A 19,251-nucleotide genomic window follows, 5' to 3' on the forward strand; every position below is an offset into this window, starting at 1 on the left:
GTTCAGGAGACTTAGGCAATTTACAAAGTCCCAGCTAAGAAATGCTCCATTTGAAGCCTCATTGGAGTTTAAAAAGTGAACAAAGGGGAGACCAATTTTCTTCACCATGCCTTTTAAATGAAAGGAGTTAAATAGGGAGTGAACATAAACGCTTAATGTAAAGCCACAATTTACCTATCAGTTAAAAGATTCCTTGTAGTAACTTTAAGTGAGGATAATATTTATCTCTCTCCACCATCTAATATTAAAAAGATATTGCATATGTTATTATTCATTAACGATAATATACAAAGATTTTTGTGTTTGAACAGACTATATCTGGCAAGTGGGAGATAGTAGCTGGGTTTTTTTTTTTATTACCTTTATTACCAGTCTACATCAATTTCATCTTAAAATGCACCCAAATAAAAATTAAGACTGACTTATTTACCTTGCCTAGAAATTCTGACATAAAATAATTACATTATTTTTAGCTTCTGTGGGTCACCTCAGATGAAAATCTTCACTGCTTCTAAAGAAACACAGATTTAGTAACTTTCTGATTCTTTAAGCAGGATATTATGTTAAGAAAGGAAAGTCTAGAATGAGGAATTTATTGTCAAATGAAATTTATAACACTGATATGAGATTTCATACTAGTCCAGCTGGCTGTAGATCAAATAATTTCAGAATGAAATTGAGCCAAGCTTTTTGCTAAAAGGTCCCTTTCTTTTACGGGTGAGCAAGGAGCATTAGTAGCCCAGAATAGCAGTAAGATGTGTATGGAATCAAAGGCAGTGTACGGACCAGAACCTTGGATTAGGAATCAGGAAATCTTAGTTCTATTCCTGGCCTAGTCTTTAATTTATTATGCCTGTCTATGTGATGCCACAACTCATTGACAAGCAGAACATTCAGGCAGTGCTGTGTTTGCTGAGCCAAATATCTACTATTTGGAAGCATCCGGGTATTTCACCGAATTTTTTGGTTTTCTTCCAAATGCTTGGCATAAGAAAAACAGAGCCTGTGCGTCTCTGAGGGAGTCACCCTTTTCTCTGGACCTCATGTTTGCCCCGTCTGTGAAATGTCCAGTAACATACAGTTCCTCCCCACTCCCTGTGTGTGCTCTGTTCTATGTTGTTCAATAAAGAGCATCTGGAGAAAGAGGAGGGTCAGAATTATATTCTTCAGATGGAAGGAAAGAAGGAGCATAGAGGCTCTGGTTCAAAGGATTTCAGTTTATGTCCCTGTAGAGAATAGCCCCCTAAAAACTCTGTTTATCTCCCCCAGATACCATGTGATCAAAGTGACTTCACTGCCCAGGACTAAGTAGCTCTTGGAAGTAAAGAAGGAGATCTTTCGGATTGCCCAATGAACACCATGTGCCTTGGCCATTTTAGGTTTTGACAACAAATCAAATTGAAAAGAAGTTTCTTGTGTAATTTTCCTAAGTATCCACTGACTTGTGTTTGAAAAAGATACAACTGGAGATTTCTTCCACAGTAGCTACATATATTATCTATGCCTTGACATCAGCTGGTTATAGTCTCAAGACAACAGGATGTTTCTGTTCTTAGCAGGACACAGACACATACTGGGAAAAAGAGACATATATCATATCATTGACTCAAGGTCAGCTCACAGCCAACGAAATACTTTTCCTCATTAAAAGAACAGATTGTGGCTATCCCATTAAGAATAGCCTGTTCATATTCTAAACAGGCACTTAATTCTTAGGCCACATTAAAGAGGGTGTACTGAACATGGGGAAATACCTGCCTTCTCTGTCTTCATGGTCAGAGAACATGTAGAGTAATATATTTAATCCTGGTACCAACCATTAATTGGGTCATTGACAGTTATATCCAGAGAAGAGTAAACAGAACTAATAAGGATTTGAAAACATGTCATATAAGAAGTAAAGGAACTGAGGAGGATTTACCTAGAAAAGGAAGAAAATGGGCACAACATAGTTTTTCAAATATTTGAAAGGCTGTTTCATGGAATAGGCACTACTTATGCTGTCTGGTTCTGGGGGGAGAAACTGGGAAGTTAGAGGAAGGCAAAATTTGCCTCCATAACATTTCTAAAAATTATAACTGTACAAATATGAAATCAGTTGCTTCCTATGAAATGATGTATAGCACGTAGTAGATGGTCAATAAACATATCTTGAACGATTGTTAAATAAAAGTGTAAAGAATTGGACCACATGCTTCAAAGGTGTCTTGCAATAAATTGTGGTCATTGGTGTTCTTCCAAAACATAGTTTCTGTATGCTGGAAAGAATGGAAACCAGGGTGTATTAGTCGTGTGGCATTGCTGGACATACAATATGGTGAGGTTCCAAAAATGTTTGGTTGTCAATATGTGGTGAGAACTCTAAAAGATTAAAAAAGCACAGTAAATCACTCATTTGCTTACATCCTGCCCATAGCCCCATAGCACACAAAGAATAAAATTGACCTCTTTATGGTGACCTTCATGACAGAATATAATTTGACTCCTATTTATATTCAACCTCATTTTGTCCTAGCACCCACTCACTCCCTCACTCACTTTCCCTCTCCTGGCTTCTCTAACCTTTTTTCAAATCCTCTTATTCACCAAACTCATTCTTACCTCAGTGTCCTCGTATCACTCTTCACCCTGCGTGGGACACTGCTTTCCCAGTTCTACTACTCCTCACTCCCTCCCTCCCTCCCTTCTTTCCTTCCTTCCCTTTCTCTTTCTCTCTCTCTCTCCTTTTCTCTCTCTCCATCTCTATCTCCATCTTTCTCTCCTCTACCTCATTTTTTTCACCCTATCATGATTTACTCCCACTTCTTCTCTGACCACCCTCTACAAGGTGGGACACTCCACCTGCAGTTACTGTTTACCTCATTACCCTATTTATTTTCTTCTTACACTTGTTCCTATTGGAAACGATCTTATTTATGAATTTGTTAACTTTAATTATTTGTCTTCTCATGTTGACTATAATATTCAGGACAGCAGAGATTTTCTATCTCTTGTTCATTGATGAACATTTTGTCCCTTTCATAGTGCTTGGCCCAGAATAGCTGTGACTGCAGGAAAGAAGGAAAGAAAGATGGGAAGGGAGAGAATTTCACATCTTGGCTTTGATTTAAGGGGGTTAAGTTAAGTTACTGAAATACCTAGAACTAAGGCAGCTTCGCTTATTAAGAAGTTCCTCTTCTTGGCCTATAGTAACAGCATGAAATGGAAGCTCCACTGTAGGGTTCAACCTCGCCAGAATCTGCAAATGCACAACTCTGTTTTCAGGCATGAGCTGTTCGCTGGAGTTTAGCCATGGACATATGAAAGGTTAGAACTTTGCGAAATATTCATACTTGGGCTTTAACAACAAGGACAAAAAATTTATCCAAAGCATCTGATTTGTAGCCAACTCAATTTTGTGACGTTTAACTAATGTGTAACATACTATATGAGTCTGTGTACTTGACACTTCAGGCTGAATGTTGTAATAGATGGTGAATAAGGAAGCATCCATGAAGAAAAGGGAAAATCAATAGGCTTATTTCTCCAAAGAAATATCTTAGACCAAGGCTGTTTTGTTTTATTCTTTTGGCAGATAATTTAAAATAATTTGATGCTCAGCCAATGGATTTCAAAAAGTTTTTAAAGCACAAACTCAGCATCTAGTTAATTCAAAAACAAATTATTTCTGAGGCTACTACTGATAGGTCTAGGATAGCTGCAGGGTATAGTGTTTTTTCCAACATTAACTTAGTAGCTGGAAAAATATCAAGATATATTTTCTAAGGCTTTGGGAAGTGTTATTTCACTTGCTTCTGTTGATTTCATTGTTATTATTATTCCTGAAAATGTATTGCGTATGCAGTGTAGAACTTGACTCTGTGACTGCCAGGTAGAAAAACTTCATCTTTGTGCTTGAGGATGTTATTACTGGGGAATGAAAGACAATCACACAAAAACATACGTGGATATGTGTAGAGATGCAAAGAACATTATCTTGCCAAACACAACTTTGGTTTAAAAGAGAAGGAAATTATATAAGTAAACACATTGGGGGAGTAATTAAGGGGACTTTGAGTCTTCTATTCAGGCAGATTCTTCCATTTACTGGATTATTTAGAAGAGAATCAAACTGAGTAATCTCTAATATGTCTGGGACTCTATTTTAAGGTATAAGCAGGGTTTTACTATAAATAACATTCTTTTAAATATAACAAAGTTCTGTAGCATTGAGGAATATGATGTATAGTAAGGTTCAGGTCTGTTTGCAAATATCCTGGCCCTTCTTAGGCACAATAAAACTTTATTATGACAAAAGTTCTGTAATTCTCTGTCAGAGCCTCATTAAATGTTTTAGACAGCAAGGACGATGGAAGGAAATTGAAGAAATAATCATAACATAGTACCCTAAAGGAATTAACATAACTCAAAAAAATTCTTAATTTATTCTCAAAATTAATGACTTTGTGGAAACAGGACTAGGTCTTTCAATTTGACATTAATCTTTAAACCAAGCACAAGTTCAGATTACACAAATAACTTGTCCATGTTAGCTGAATTAATGATTTTTTGACCAACTTAATCTAATTAACCAATTATTTGACATGTGAAAGATTATTATTATTAACAGTCTGCTATTAATATTAACAGATAGTTATTATTAATATTAGCTAATCTAATTTCATCTATAGCATTAGATGAATCCATGAAATTACCCGAGTCCTTGTTCTTTGGGGTCCCCCCTAATGGTGACTAGGGAATTTAGGGTGATTAAAAGTAAAAGGCCCAAAACAAAAGATCTGATTCAGACAGTCACCTCATTCATACCACTACTAATCCCATCACCTCAGCAAAGCCTCCAAATTACTCCCTTGTGCCTGCACCCCTCAGGCTTCCATCATGATATAGTTTCCCTTTGAGGTCCTTTTAAAGCTGATTTCACCCAGGTAAATATCTCAGACAGATGAGAAGATGGCAAGGGCAACATGAGTCACAAATGATGACTTGCCTCAAAAGGGCTGGTCCTGAGCCTGTGACATCCCTCAATAGATTATGCTTCTAAGGAAACTTACAGCGCTTTCCATGTTTTGTTTTGTTTTGTTCTTTTACCCAGTACTCTGCCCAACCCTGATATCTTGCACATTACAGAAAGTCTGAAAGTTTTCTAATACTAACTGAATTGATTTGAACACCCAAGAATAGTAAACAGTCATGCCCAAATAACTCTATATGGTCAATAAGAAGCTTTAGTTACTTTTATAAACAAAACTATATCCATAAATATGTCTATATTATAGAGAGCTCAGAATAAGTAACCATTATTCATATGATTGTGGAGGCTTTTTTCAAAAGTGTGTGAAAGAAAAGAAGCTTGAAAATAAATACTGGCAATGACATAGCTTGAAGCAGCAGTGAGTAAATGGCCCCATGCAAAAAAACAAAACTAAACTAAACAATCCTGCCTTGTTTGATTCTTTTCCTATATTTTACTATAATCAGAAATATTCATCCAAAAATATCATCTTGTATGCATCCTTAAATGTCTAACCCGCAAACAATTATTAGTATGTTATAATTGATTTGTACTATGACAAAAGAAGAGTAAACATACAACTTTTCTCAAGAATAATTAATCGGAAATTGTAAGTAAGTATCAGTACTGATATGATGTTATACTTCCTTTTCATTGTGCCTTGCTCTAGAAAATATATATTTAATATGCATGTAAAATGCTTTCTTGGCAGGTGGTCAGTATCTTTCCAATGAAGAGCACATTGATGGTACAGAATAGAACTTCCCTTCCCCCCTGAAGTAGAAGACTGCCTATTATTCAGTGTCCTTTTTGTCACATTGAAGAACAGAGAACTTTTTATTTTTTCCAAGAAATGGCCTTTCAGATTCAGTAACAACATGTTCTGTTCCTCAGGAAATAAGAGAAGATCGAGATAGGGTGCGGCTAGACTCGATGTTGTTGCTGATCATGAAACTGGACCAGCTTGATCAGGACATTGAGAACGCTCTCAGCACCAGCTCCTCTCCGTCCAGCACACCAACCAACCTTCGGCGGCAAGTCCCTGTGAGCTTCCCACTTCCCACTTCTTTGCATGTGAACGTGATGTCTCTACTTTGTATAGCCCCTCTTGCAAATGAAACATGTTGGATGGCCCCACTACCCACATGGGACCCTGATAGTCTTCCATAAATGTCACTCAAATCATTCTAGGCTTCATGCAGAGTCCATAAGAGAAGTGTGTGATTCAAAAGAAAATGGTTATTACTAGACAGGAAAGAGGGTCATTTTGGGAAATTATTTTGCTTCCTACTGATCAGATTCTCTTCATTGTCATTGTTTCCCTAATTGTTGGTCTTCCTTGATATGCTATAAACGCCATTAGCAGTGCTCTGTTGATCTTGTTTAGTGTCTTATTTCCAGTGTCCCACAAATTTACATTGCATATAGAAGATGGTTAATAAATATTTGCTGGACAGATGGATGAATGGTTGGCTGGATGAATGGTTCATTGGATGAATGTGTGGGTCGATGAATGGATGTATAGATGGGTGGGTGAGTAAGTGGATGGATGGACGGAGGGATGGATGGATGGATGCTGGTTGAACTAACCAAGCATATTACAAAAAAGAATTTAGATGAAATCAACTTGAGAACACTCTAAAATTCACTTAGTGAAACACAATGAATAGGACAGAGGTGAAAATTTTATTCTACTGTGCATTAGTTTCAAATAAGATAGACACTCCTATCAGATTCTAACACAAAATAAAATTTAGAAGACATAGATTCCAAAATGTCTATACACTTTACATATTTAATATTAGCTTCAATTAAATGGCTTAGTTTTTGCAGATCTAGCAAATGTGATGGTAGAATTTACTTATAATTAAGCCATGCATTCCTTTTCAATTAATCTATCACTTTTGATATCAGTAATCAACACGTTAATTCAAGAAATTTTGTAATTACCTAAGATCAAAGGGGTGGAAAGTGTTATATATATATATATATATATATAAGCACCTTTCAAAATAGAACTATTCTGTATCAAATTCTTTAATTTGTATAGTTCTACTGTTGATTCTGAAGTTATTCAAAACTCATTCTGACTGTGGTGCAGAATATTTAAAGTCAATAAACAAGTTAAAATAATAGCTAACCTAAGTATAAACGAAGTATTAATACTATTCTAAATGCGTTATGTATGTTAACACAATCATTCCTTACAACATTGTTCAGATGAGTAAAAAGAATAGAGACAGTAATTGTATGTGCCAGAGCTGGCACAGAAGCCCAGCCAGTCTTGATCCAGAGCCATGTCACTCAACCACTATCCCATACTGCCTTTCCTAGCTGGCTATAATGGAAATCTGATAGCTTGAGCAAAAAACATTTTTGATTAAAAAATGAATAAATATGAAATTAAATGCTTTGACCTAGAAAGCTGGTAGGAATGACATTTTTCTTTTAATAATTTTTCTTCATCCTTCAGGATTCATCTCAAATGTTTTCTTTACAGTGAAGTCTTCCCTAAATCTCCTTCTGTCTTCCCAGACAGAATCGCTTACTCCTTCCCTGGTGCCGCCATAGCGTCTTGCATATACTTTAGTAGGACAGGCACCCAGATGGAGGAAACGCAGTGAAAGTGATCTCCTGAGGCCAAAAAGAAAGGATGTTTTCTCGTTTACATATGAAGGGTGTAGAAGCTTCAAACTCATTTTCATCAACACTTTAAAGCCCAATTTTTCAATAGGAGGTGCTTCTCAGTACTTTTGCCATTAATGTAGGTGTGGAATACATTTTCTCTTGAAAGTTTTCTGGTGTGAATTGCTATCTCTCCCTATCTCTTTACTTGCTCCCCTTTTCCCTCTATATTGACCTTTCCTCAATCCCATGTATTTAGGGAAAAAAGCACAGCCCAGATTTCTGCTAAATACAACTCCATATTGTTGTCTCCATCTCAGAGAGCAAAACAGCTCTTACCTGCTAGATATGGTTCTGTGTTGAGTGGTAAAGACAATGCAAAACAAGAGCTAAGGTGGGTGATGATTAGGATTTGTCTGCATCTACATCTCTGCCTCCATTTAAAGTGTAAACTGGATTTTATATTGCATGCACTATCTCATGGACCATCACCACCCTTGCTGAACAAGGGTTAATTCTGTAAATAAAGATGTATTTCTGAGTTTTTAGTTCAACAGATACTTGAAATAGGCCAAATAATACAGTAGAAACATAAACTTTGGAGTCTGCAGGCCTGAGTTCACATGCCAGCTCTACAACTGAATATCTGAGAACATAAGAAAAGTATTTAATTTCTCAACTTCAGGTTCATGTAAAAAGAGGAGACATTGTTTCCTACTTAATGGCTTGTTGGGAGGGGTAAATGAAGGAACACGTGTGAGATGCATTGCAAAGATCTGGCACAGAGTACATATTTAGTATTTGTTAATGCCATTGCCTTCTCTCATGTGCTCACTCACACCAGACACTGGGTTAAAGGTAAATAAGACATAGCCTGCATCCCTAGAAACTTCTTTTTGTGTCTGTGTTTTTCTAGGTTATCCCTTTTTCTTTATTTCTGTTCCTTGGTATTTAAAGCTAATTTTAACATTCTCTCGTCATCAGAATTTTTTCCACATGCGATTTTCATTCCTTTTGATAATTGTACCATGGAATAAGTGGATTATAACAAGTAATTATGACCTTGATTGTCCACCAAGGAGTACTGTCCCAGATTCAGAGGAGAAACCCCCTCTGCCACACCCTCATACTCCACTGTGAACGTACAGTTTAGCAAGGAGGGCAAGACATACAATGAAACAGTGACCTCAGTTTGAGATTATTTGTAAGAAAATGCTGGAGTGAGTTCTACATATAATAAAGGGGGTAAAGAATAATATGGGCTGGAGTCTTTAAGAATAGCTTCAAAGAGAAAAACATATTAAAATAAGGGTAGATGTAAAAATGTATAGAAGGCTGCCTTGATAGAGCCTGACAAGTGAGGGTCAGGCAGATCTGAGCTTTAATGTCAGCCCTGCCACAGAACATGAATTTGGTCAAGTTACTTGCCTTAAGCTTTGGCTTCATCATCCATCAGGTAGTGATAATAATATCTTCCACATAGAGTTTGTGAACATGGAAACAGAGAATGGCTGTACAGTATTGTCTTTAAATGGTAAAAAAAAAATTTAATATTTATTATTTTACCTCAGAATTATTATATTGTTAGAAGGATGCAAGGTTACCCTGTTATTTGCCTAATCAAATCATAAATAGGAAGGCAAAATTAGTGCAAATGATTTCTGATAAACATAAATGTAAAATATAAATGGCTTATAAACTACCTGCTACTTATGATTATGCATTTGATGTTTATAAATTACCTGCTATTTATGACTATCCATTTGATGTTGATTCAATTTGAAATCTTAATGAACCATTTTTCTCTTACGGTAAAATGTAAAATGTCTTTTCCGTGCAAAAAAAAAGAATAGATGACCCTTAATCTGAAAGCACTCAGGGCATGAGAAATTTGGTTATGGTTATATGTTTTACACACACACACACACACACACACACACACTTAAAGAATTTAGTATTATGTTTCATATTTATTATTGTTATGTATGTCTTTTATACCCTTACTTTTTTATGTTTGTTTTCCACTTTTTTTTCTTTTGTTTTGTAGCTTTATTGAGATAGAATTGACATATAACATTGTATAAGTTTAACGTATACAATGTGATGATTTGATACAGTTTTTTTATGCAAAATAATTACCACAGTAAGGTTAGTTAACACATCCATAAACTGGTATAATTACAATTGTGTGCGTGTGTGTGTATGTGTGTGGTGAGAACATTTAATATCTACTCTCTTACAACTTTCAAATATATAATACAGTGTTGTTAACTGTAGTCGCCAAAATGAAGATTAGATCCTCATAACTTATGCCTCTTATAACTGGAAGCTTGTACCTTCTGACCAGCATGTCCCCATTTTCCCCACATTCCAGCCCCTAGCAACCACCACTTCACTCTGTTTCTATTTTGGCCTTTTTTTTAGATTCCACATATAAATGAGATCATACAGTATTTGTGTTTCTCTGTCTGACTCATTTCACTTAGCATAATGCTCTCCAGGTCCTTCCATATTGTCACAAAAGGCAGAATTTCCTTCTTTTCTATGGTAAATAATATTCCATTGTATATATATACCACATTTTCTTTATCCATTCATCCATCTATAGACACTTCAGTTATTTCTGTGTCTTGGCTATTGTGAATATAATGCAGCCATGAATATAGGGGTGCAGATGTCTCTTTAAGACAGTGATTTCATTTCCTTTGGATGTATATGCAGATGTGGACTTACTGGATTATATGGCAGTTCAATTTTTTTTTTTTTTTTTTTTTTTGCGGTACGCGGACCTCTCACTGTTGTGGCCTCTCCCGTTGCGGAGCACAGGCTCCGGACGCGCAGGCTCAGCAGCCATGGCTCACAGGCCCAGCCGCTCCGTGGCATGTGGGATCTTTCCGGACTGGGGCACGAACCCGTATCCCCTGCATTGACAGACGGACTCCCAACCACTGCGCCACCAGGGAAGCCCTATTTTTATTTTTTGAGGAACCTCCATACTGTTTTCCATAGCGACTATACTCATTTACATTCCCACCAACAATGCACTAGGATTCCCTTTTATGATAGCTGTTCTGACAAGTGTGAGGTGATATCTCATTGTAGTTTTAATTTGCATTTCCCTGATAATTAGTGATTTGAGCACCTTTTCATGTACCTGTTGGCCATTTGTGTCTTTGGAAAAAATGTCTACTCAGGTATTTTGCTCATTTTTAAATCAGATTATTTGTTTTTTGCTATTGAGTTGAATGAGTTCCTTATACATTTTGGATATTAACCCCTTATCTAAGGTTTGCAAACATTTTCTTGTAATTCTATAGGCTGCATCCTTCATTCTGTTGATTGTTTCCTTTGCTGTGCAGACGCCATTTAGTTTGATATAGTCCCATTTGTTTATTTTTCTTTTATTACTTGTGCTTTCGGTGTCATACCCAAAAAATTGTTGCCAAGACCAATGTCAAGAAGATTTTGCTCTATGCTTTCTTCTAGGAGTTTTACAGTTTCAGATATTACATTTACGTCTTTAATTCACTTCAAGTTAAGGTTTGTGAGTGGTGTAAGATAGGGGTCCAGTTTCATTAATTTGCACGTGAATATCCAATTTTCCCAACACCATTTACTGAAAGGACTATTTTTTCCCTATTGAATATTCTTGGCCCCCTTGTCAAATGTTAGTTGACTGTATATGCATGCTTTTATTTCTGTGCTCTCTGTTCTATTCCATTGGTCTGTGTGTCTGTTTTTATGCCAGTACCATACTGTTTTGATTACTACAGTACTATAATTTGAAATAAGGGAATGCGATGGCTCCAGCTTTGTTATTATTTCTCAGATTGCTTTGGCTATCCAGGGTCTTTTGTGGTTCCATACAAATTTTAGGATTGCTTTTTCCTATTTCTACGAAAAATACCATTGAAATTCTGACAGGGGTTGCACTAAATCTATAGATCACTTTGGGTAGCATGGACATTTTTCACAATTTTAATTTTTCTAATTCAGGAACATGAGCTATCTTTCCATTTATTTGTGTCTTCTTCAATTTCTTTCATCAGTGTCCTGTAGTTTCTAGTGTACAGATCTTGTGCCTCCTTGGTTACATATTAATATTTGTCAGTTTGGTTATTCTTTCATAAAACAATATTTATGAGCATATTCTAGGTGCCAGGCAGTATTCTAAGCCTGGGGAATGTATCAGTGAACAAGACAGGTGAAGCCCCTGCTCTTGTGATGCATAGATTCCAATAAAGGGAGACAAAAAAGATTTGAAATAGAAATGAATGAAAGGTAGATAGATGGTCAGATAGAGAGATAAATACATACGTACATACATAGGTAGAGATGATGGATGGATATTGTTGATACGTGGTAGATAAACAAGGTAATAAGATCGTAAAATAGAAAATGATACACTGTGGAGGTTGAAGAGAGGAAAATATTTTAGTTTGAACTGTCAAAGGATGCTTCTCTGAGGCAGTGATATTCAAAATGAGAGCTGAGTGACAAGAAAGGGACAGCAAAGGGAAATACTTGGACAAGGGACAAGAAAGGGCATAGTCCCTGCCGTAAACACCACCTTGGTGTACTAGGAGGACTGACAAACAGCAAGCATGGCAGAGCATACAGAGACAATAGAATGATAGAGCATAAGGCCAGAGAGTCGGGGTGCAGGGTAGATGATATTTAACCATATGGGCCATGGTGAAGTTGAGGTGTAGAAAGAGTGGACATAAAGATTATCAAATCATAATTTTCTCAGGTTAACATTATAGAGTGATGTGTGCCTTCACTCCCTCCGCTTTGCATTCTCTTCACCCTTGCCTTTCCTCTGTGTTCTCATGTATAACACAAAGATATCATTTGGTAAATTAAATGCACAGCCTTTGGAGGGATTACAGTGTAATTGCACTTATTCAACAGACATGTCTTATCCACATACTGTACACTAGTTGCTCAGAAGGCATATGATGTTAATAATAACAATATTTACAGTAATGCCCAGCATTTAATGAAAATGATTATGTGCCTGTTACATGCACTTTGCATATATCTTGCTTAATCTTCATAAACCTGTATGAGTGCATGCTATCATTACACTCATTTTCAAATGAGGGAATTGAATCACACATGACAAAGCGTAATTCCTGCCCTCAAATAACTTATAGTTCGTTAGATAGACATACACTTGAGCTAAATGATTCCAGGCTATTATGGTAGGTGTCACCATGGAGATCTGATGGGAACATAGAAGAGAGTGAGGTGAGAAGAACTGAGAACTGTCTTTTCATTTGACACTCATAACCCTGTTGCAAGAGGGATGTAGAGTGAGTTACTCAAAGTCACACAACGAGCAAGGGCTGTCTATGGGCTTCTTCCTCCTGACTTATTGCAGTGTCCCGGCTAGCTGCCCCTACTGCCCTTTCCAATGCACAATCAGCTGTTAAATTATCAAAGTAGTTTGCTACCTCTTTTCCAGTATTTGCATTCCAAAATCAGACCCTCTGAAGAGTACAATTGTTAATACAAAATAATGCATGGTTATGGGTGACGTGTCACTGTCTGTTGTCATAACTCTGTGGTGTATCCATGTGTGTTGGGAGAAGGAGGAGGTGGAAAGGTGTTGGAGATGGGAGAAAGGCATGTAGAGAGTGTGGACATGCCCTTCATATCAATGCATTTTTTTCATAGGATCTGGAATCAGGATCTGAGAGTGGAGCAGATAACACTTCGGTAAATCAGACACAAATAAATCTGTCTTCTAACACCGAGTCCACTGACCTACCATCTTCCACCTCAGTGGCCAGTTCTGGAACCAAACCCAAGTCTATGGTAAGTTGTTAATTATAACAGTCAGTTTCCACATGAAGTGTTGATTACCTTCAGGTAAGAGTTGATATCTCATCCATTCAGTTTAGAAGAAATACTCTTGGATTCTTAGTTGCAGTGACTTGATAGTACTTAATTAAATACAGCCCAACATATGCTGTTTTTTTTGTTTTATAAATGTTTACACAAGTACTTTACTAACATAGGTCATTGTTCCAGAATTATGCAAAATATGGTGTTAAATTTTATTACTGGATACTGAAAACTTGAAAGAACCAAGAATGCAAAATGTAAAGATGATTCTCCCTGTATTATTATTCTGACTAAATGGCTTACCAATGGGAAAATTAATGGATGGATGGATGGATGGATGGATAGATAGATAGATTAAAAAGTAGAGATATATAAGGTCACACACATGATAAGTTTTATGTGGGCATTAAATGACATAGCACATGTCAAGTGCTTAGTGAAATGCTTGGCACAGAAAAAATACTGAAAAAATGTAAACTACTATTGTTATTATTATGATGCTTCATAGACTTTACAATGCTACCAAAACAAATGAAAAGGAGAATCACTACATGTAATAGTATAGCACAGTGACTTGTGAATAGAAGACATTTTCCTTTAAGTAAAAAGTTGAACTGCAACGGGAAAGCAGTATTTGACTCTAAAGGTAACATTTATGGAGGAAGTAATTACTACTTCAAATATCTAAAGTCCCAGTAGCTCCAAAATAACCTTTCCTAGTTTAGTGAAAATCATAGTGTCGTATTATTTTTTAAATGCCCATGTTAGCTTAACACAGAGAAACAAGTTTGGATTGCTTTTCTGCCTGCCTTTAAAATAAAAGGCAAATCTGAAATAAAACTAAAAAGAGAAAACTTGAATTTAAAATGTAGTATGTATGTTCAACTGCAAGAATATCTAGAGTATTTTTGATGGAATAAATATTTATTGAACACCTACGATGTGCCGTGTGTTATGCAAGATAAAAAAGACTTGGAGAGCAATAAAAATATATTCTCTGTCTTTAAATATCTCACAGTCTAGCAAGGGAGGGAGGCATGTAAACAATGAAATGCAATGACATGCTGTATGGTAGTGCTGTATATACAGGAAATAGGAGGAACCAATGACATACTACCCAATGCTATTTTGCGGTACACTGAAAAAATAGGGTGAAAAATAATGTGTGCCAATGGGCAGACTGCAGTGACGTGTTGCTCTTCTCTTCCACAATCGCTAGAGAAGGTTGAAATGCAAAATTCAAATATGAAACTCAACAATCTCATTTTACCACGTTCTTATTAAGGGAAAAGATAAAAGCCTCTTAAGAGTTTTAGCTTGGGGCTTCCCTGGTGGCCCAGTGGTTGAGAGTCCACCTGCCGATGCAGGGGACATGGGTTCATGCCCCGGTCCGGGAAGGTCCCACATGCCGCAGAGCGGCTGGGCCCGTGAGCCTTGGCCGCTGAGCCTGCGCGTCCGGAGCCTGTGCTCCGCAGCGGGAGAGGCCACAGTGGTGAGAGGCCCGCGTACCGCAAAAAAAAAAAAAAAAAAAAAGTTTTAGCTTGAAGGTTTGGGAACAATTGGAGCGTTGGCTTTTTGAACACTGGGGACAGGTGTGGGGCTGACATATAAGAAGTAAGTAGAGGGACTTCCCTGGTGGAGCACTGATTAAGAATCCGCCTGCCAGTGCAGGGGACACAGGTTCGAGCCCTGGTCTGGGAAGATCCCACATGCCACAGAGCAACTAAGCCCGTGTGCCGCAACTACTGAGGCTGCGCTCTAGATCCCGCGAGCCACAACTACTGAGCCCACGTGCCACAGTTACTGAACCCCGCGTGCCTAGAGTCCGTGCTCTGCAACAAGAGTAGCCACTGCAATGAGAAGCCTGAGCTCTGCAACGAAGAGTAGCCCCCGCTCGCTGCAACTAGAGAAAGCCCACGCACAGCAACGAAGGCCCAATGCAAACAAAAATAAAATAAAGAAATAAATGTATTTTTTTAAAAAAAGAAGTAGAAAGGAAGGTGAATTCCCTTTTTTAAAGGTATTTATGCTTAAATTAGCTTTTTAAAGTGCCTTCTTTGTCCCTAAGAGTGTTCTTTTCACTCTAACATTTTTTCTGTGTTCATCTTTTACTTTAGAATAATTACTGTTGGTATCCACTATTTCTCCCTTGAAACGTACATATTTTAGAGTGTAGTCACCTTATAGTTTGTAACCATTGCTACAACTCTGTGTGCAGTTCCTTAGTCTTTTTTCAATGCTCCCATGCTTATAAATGTGGTCAATATATTTCCATTGAGCAATGTACATATTTTTATGGTAACCATCTTCAGTAAAGTTTTAGAATGAGAAACATAAAACCATCAGTTTTCCTAGGGCTTTAATCCCTTAGAGTACTTTATAATGGGTCCTTTTTCAAATTGTTCATGTTTTGCCGTATCAGTTGACCAAACTATTCACCCCACAGGCAAAATTAAGAAATAATTAAAATCAGTTGTTGAACAGAAGCGTATTTTTTCATGCACTGCAAATCAAATATTAACTGAAAAGTTGGCAACTTGGAATAAAATCAGAAGTGAAGATGTATCCAGCTGTTCAGGTGTGACCTGGGCACACGATCACAACTTCGTAGTGATGCCACAACTCACTAGTCAGTGAGTGATGAGAATCATTATGCAATTGACTCAGCCTTGAAATACAATATTCCACTTCAAGACACCCAAAACCTATTTAACACATCTTGATCAATACTGCAGGTGGAGTTAGACAACTGGAAATGCAACTCTGTTCAGCTACTGAACTCTAGTTTAGTCAAATTCTCTAACTGGCCACAAGAAGTACCCAGAGGGGAAGAAAACACTCTGCTATCAAAGGCAACTGACTTTTAGGAAATTTCGTAAAGAAAATGACCAATTTAAAAAGTAGCTTGGGAGACTGGGATTGACATATATACACTATTGATACTATGTATAAAATAGATAACTAATGAGAACCTACTGTATAGCACAGGGAACTCTATTCAGTGCTCTATGGTCTAAGTGGGAAGGAAATCCAAAAAGGGGATATGTGTATACATATAGCTGATTCACTTTGCTGTACAATAGAAACTAACACAACATTTTAAAACAACTGTACTCCAATAAAGATTAAAAAAAAAAAGTAAGCTTGAAAAACAGGCTTCTGTGTTGGTGGAAGGGCTGCTTTAATATGAGCATGTGTGTGTTTTATTTTATGCTGGTTTTGGTGTTATTACTATTTTGAGTATTTCCTTTTTACTAAAGTTAGAAAGTAAGTCTTGAGCCATGGATCAATTTTATGTTTTTAGTTTTTCCTGGGTTAAAATATTAGAATGAAGAATTTTACCTATTTTATTAGATATTAAACAGACACTTTTCCCCTCAATTTGGAGCTTTGGGAATAATGGCAGCCTGGCTACTTTGTGAAAAGAAAGAAAACTCTAGTATCCTACAAAGCTGTTCTTTTCACTATGAACTAAAATTTCAATTTTAATATTAAGTAGAAACATTAAATTCAAAGAACACCTACTTCTAACATCCACCTAAAATGAACCAGCCTTCTGCTCCATAGTGTCACATTTTTACAGAATGCTTACTTTCATTTCAGAATTATTTAAAGTTACATTTGATTTGCTGCTATGAACCTATTTATAATGGTGACTGACTACCACAAATATTTGGCTTTCCTTTTGTGTGTAAGGTCTTTGGATTTCTAAGTGCCAATTTTTCAATGAGATTTCTACTTTTATATTTATTATTAGAAGGGGACCAATGAGTAATCTTCAGATTTTTCATAAATACTGTGTATATATCATGCTGAAAATTGAGCATTAAAGTAGATTTCTGAAATGTATTTGACACAAAAAAATTTAAAAGTTAAAAGGTAGGATATCCACTACCAAAAAACACATTAGTAAAAACAAGGTCTGGTGCTTAATGCCAAAAATATCATCAATTTCTTTCTTAAATTCTTGGTTTTGTTCCTTCGAGGCAGTCTCATGCCTTTCACACTAGACACTTCTGCGAACAACGCATGTGTAGTCATATCATTTTTTATACAGTGCTTTCATTCACTGCAGAACAATATTATGACATCCCTCTAACCGGTATTCAGTTGCTTGAGTTGTTCCTGCATTAATTAATATAGGATTGTTACATGAAAGATTTTAAAGCTGGGCACTAAAACCCCACAGGTTTTGTTGTGGTTGTTGTTTTTCTTAAAGATACTGATTAGTGTAGGTGGTCATTAAATTAGTATTAATCATACATTTCTGAAGAAAGAGACCAAGGCTGAGATAAGAAAAACAACATATTTTATTTGTAAAATAAGTACTGGAGGAACAGAGAAGGTGTTCTGCTGTGTATAGTAACATCAGCTTCATAGAGAAGACAACCCCACTAGTTGCCATGTGATAGAATTCTAACGACCAGAATGAGAACCTCAATCATTTGGGCATTTGGGAACCCCAGCTAGATAGTTTTGAGTGTATCCTAAACTATCTAAAGGAATGTTAGAAGATACCAGCATTCATATCAGAATGTATTGAATGTTGGAATTACAAAATAACCCTCCTTTTAAGATGTTAAAAAACAGCAGAAATTATTAACCTTCATTATTGTAATTGCTACAAGATGAAAAAAGACAAATATATCTTATTCCAGCTCAAGCTGGCAACAGTAGCTCTAATTCCACAGACCGAATACACCCCTAATCTTTTCATCATTACCACCAAAATATCCATGAGATAGATGAGGGTGGAGACAGCAGCTCATGGAGGGGGTGGGAGCTGAGGGCAGGCTGAATGCCAGAGACTGCCAACTCCTCCCAAGAATGGTTCAGAGTAAATCCTGCCTAAATGCTGCTGGAGTGTGACCGAAATAAAGCTTCAGGAGTATGTCCTGACTGCAAGTTCATGATCGTTTCTAGATGACTTTAAAAAAGGTGGTACTCCAATGCCACAGTAAACCTGATATTTTAGCCTCTTTTGCCAACAATTTCTCAAATTGCATGGTCAGTGTAACCTATTGTTGAAGAAAAAAAAAATCTCTCAATGTGACTCTGAAACACAACTGTTTATGCTATAGTCAACTTAGTGAGACACTTACATACAGTCTATTATCTTTCTCCCCTCTGGCATGATGGAAGCAAACAATAATTTTTGGGTCTGACATTCACTTGTCAATAGTATTGTCCTCCCTAAAAAGCATAAATATTTTGAAGTGGAGGTAAAAAGGAGGGTGATGACGTTGTGTATGAATTTTGACATTACGTTATTTTTAATGAATGCTGTTAATGTTTAAGTCATTTAAAAACAGGATCTTATTTTTTTCCTTTTTTCACCCAATGAGATATGGTCTAATCTGCTATGAAACTATAAAATGTTGTTGGCATTAGTCCCAATTATACAGCATATTAAGGAAATTAAGGCTGATTCAAGAAAGAAGAGAAAAACCATCAGAGGTTCCTCATAATTACTTTCAATGTAAACCAGGTTTTATATCTAAATGCAATCACATATCTCATACATGTGATCATTTAGCTAAAGTCATTATGCTTGTGACATATTAAATGGTAGGCACTAAAATTGAAAAATAGCGTGTAGATTCAGGAGTCCAAATCACATTACTCTCAAGTATCATTTAAAACGCAATTCATATGCAGAATTTTAGTAGGTCCCTATTTTGTTTTACCAGGATATTCTATATTTTTGCTTAAGTGATTATCAGATTTTTTTAACAAAGCTAGTGATTTTCTCTAATGCTGCT

General features: G+C 36.6%; 1 protein-coding gene across 6 annotated transcripts in view; it reads left to right on the plus strand.

Annotated features, from left to right (window-relative positions):
• DLC1 (DLC1 Rho GTPase activating protein) overlaps positions 1–19,251 on the plus strand; it is a 402,792-nt gene that overhangs the window by 93,454 nt on the left and 290,087 nt on the right. For all 6 annotated transcript variants that reach the window (XR_012328985.1, XM_033848777.2, XM_073798644.1 and 3 more), the window contains exons 3-4: positions 5,906–6,055; positions 13,319–13,459. Coding sequence is in view for 5 of the 6 variants with exons in the window: in XM_033848777.2 (XP_033704668.1) it covers positions 5,906–6,055; positions 13,319–13,459 (291 nt within the window). In the remaining variant the exon portion in view is untranslated. The remainder of the gene's footprint in view (positions 1–5,905; positions 6,056–13,318; positions 13,460–19,251) is intronic.

Source organism: Tursiops truncatus, chromosome 21 (genome assembly GCF_011762595.2).
Source record: "Tursiops truncatus isolate mTurTru1 chromosome 21, mTurTru1.mat.Y, whole genome shotgun sequence".
In the NCBI taxonomy this organism is placed as follows: domain Eukaryota; kingdom Metazoa; phylum Chordata; class Mammalia; order Artiodactyla; family Delphinidae; genus Tursiops; species Tursiops truncatus.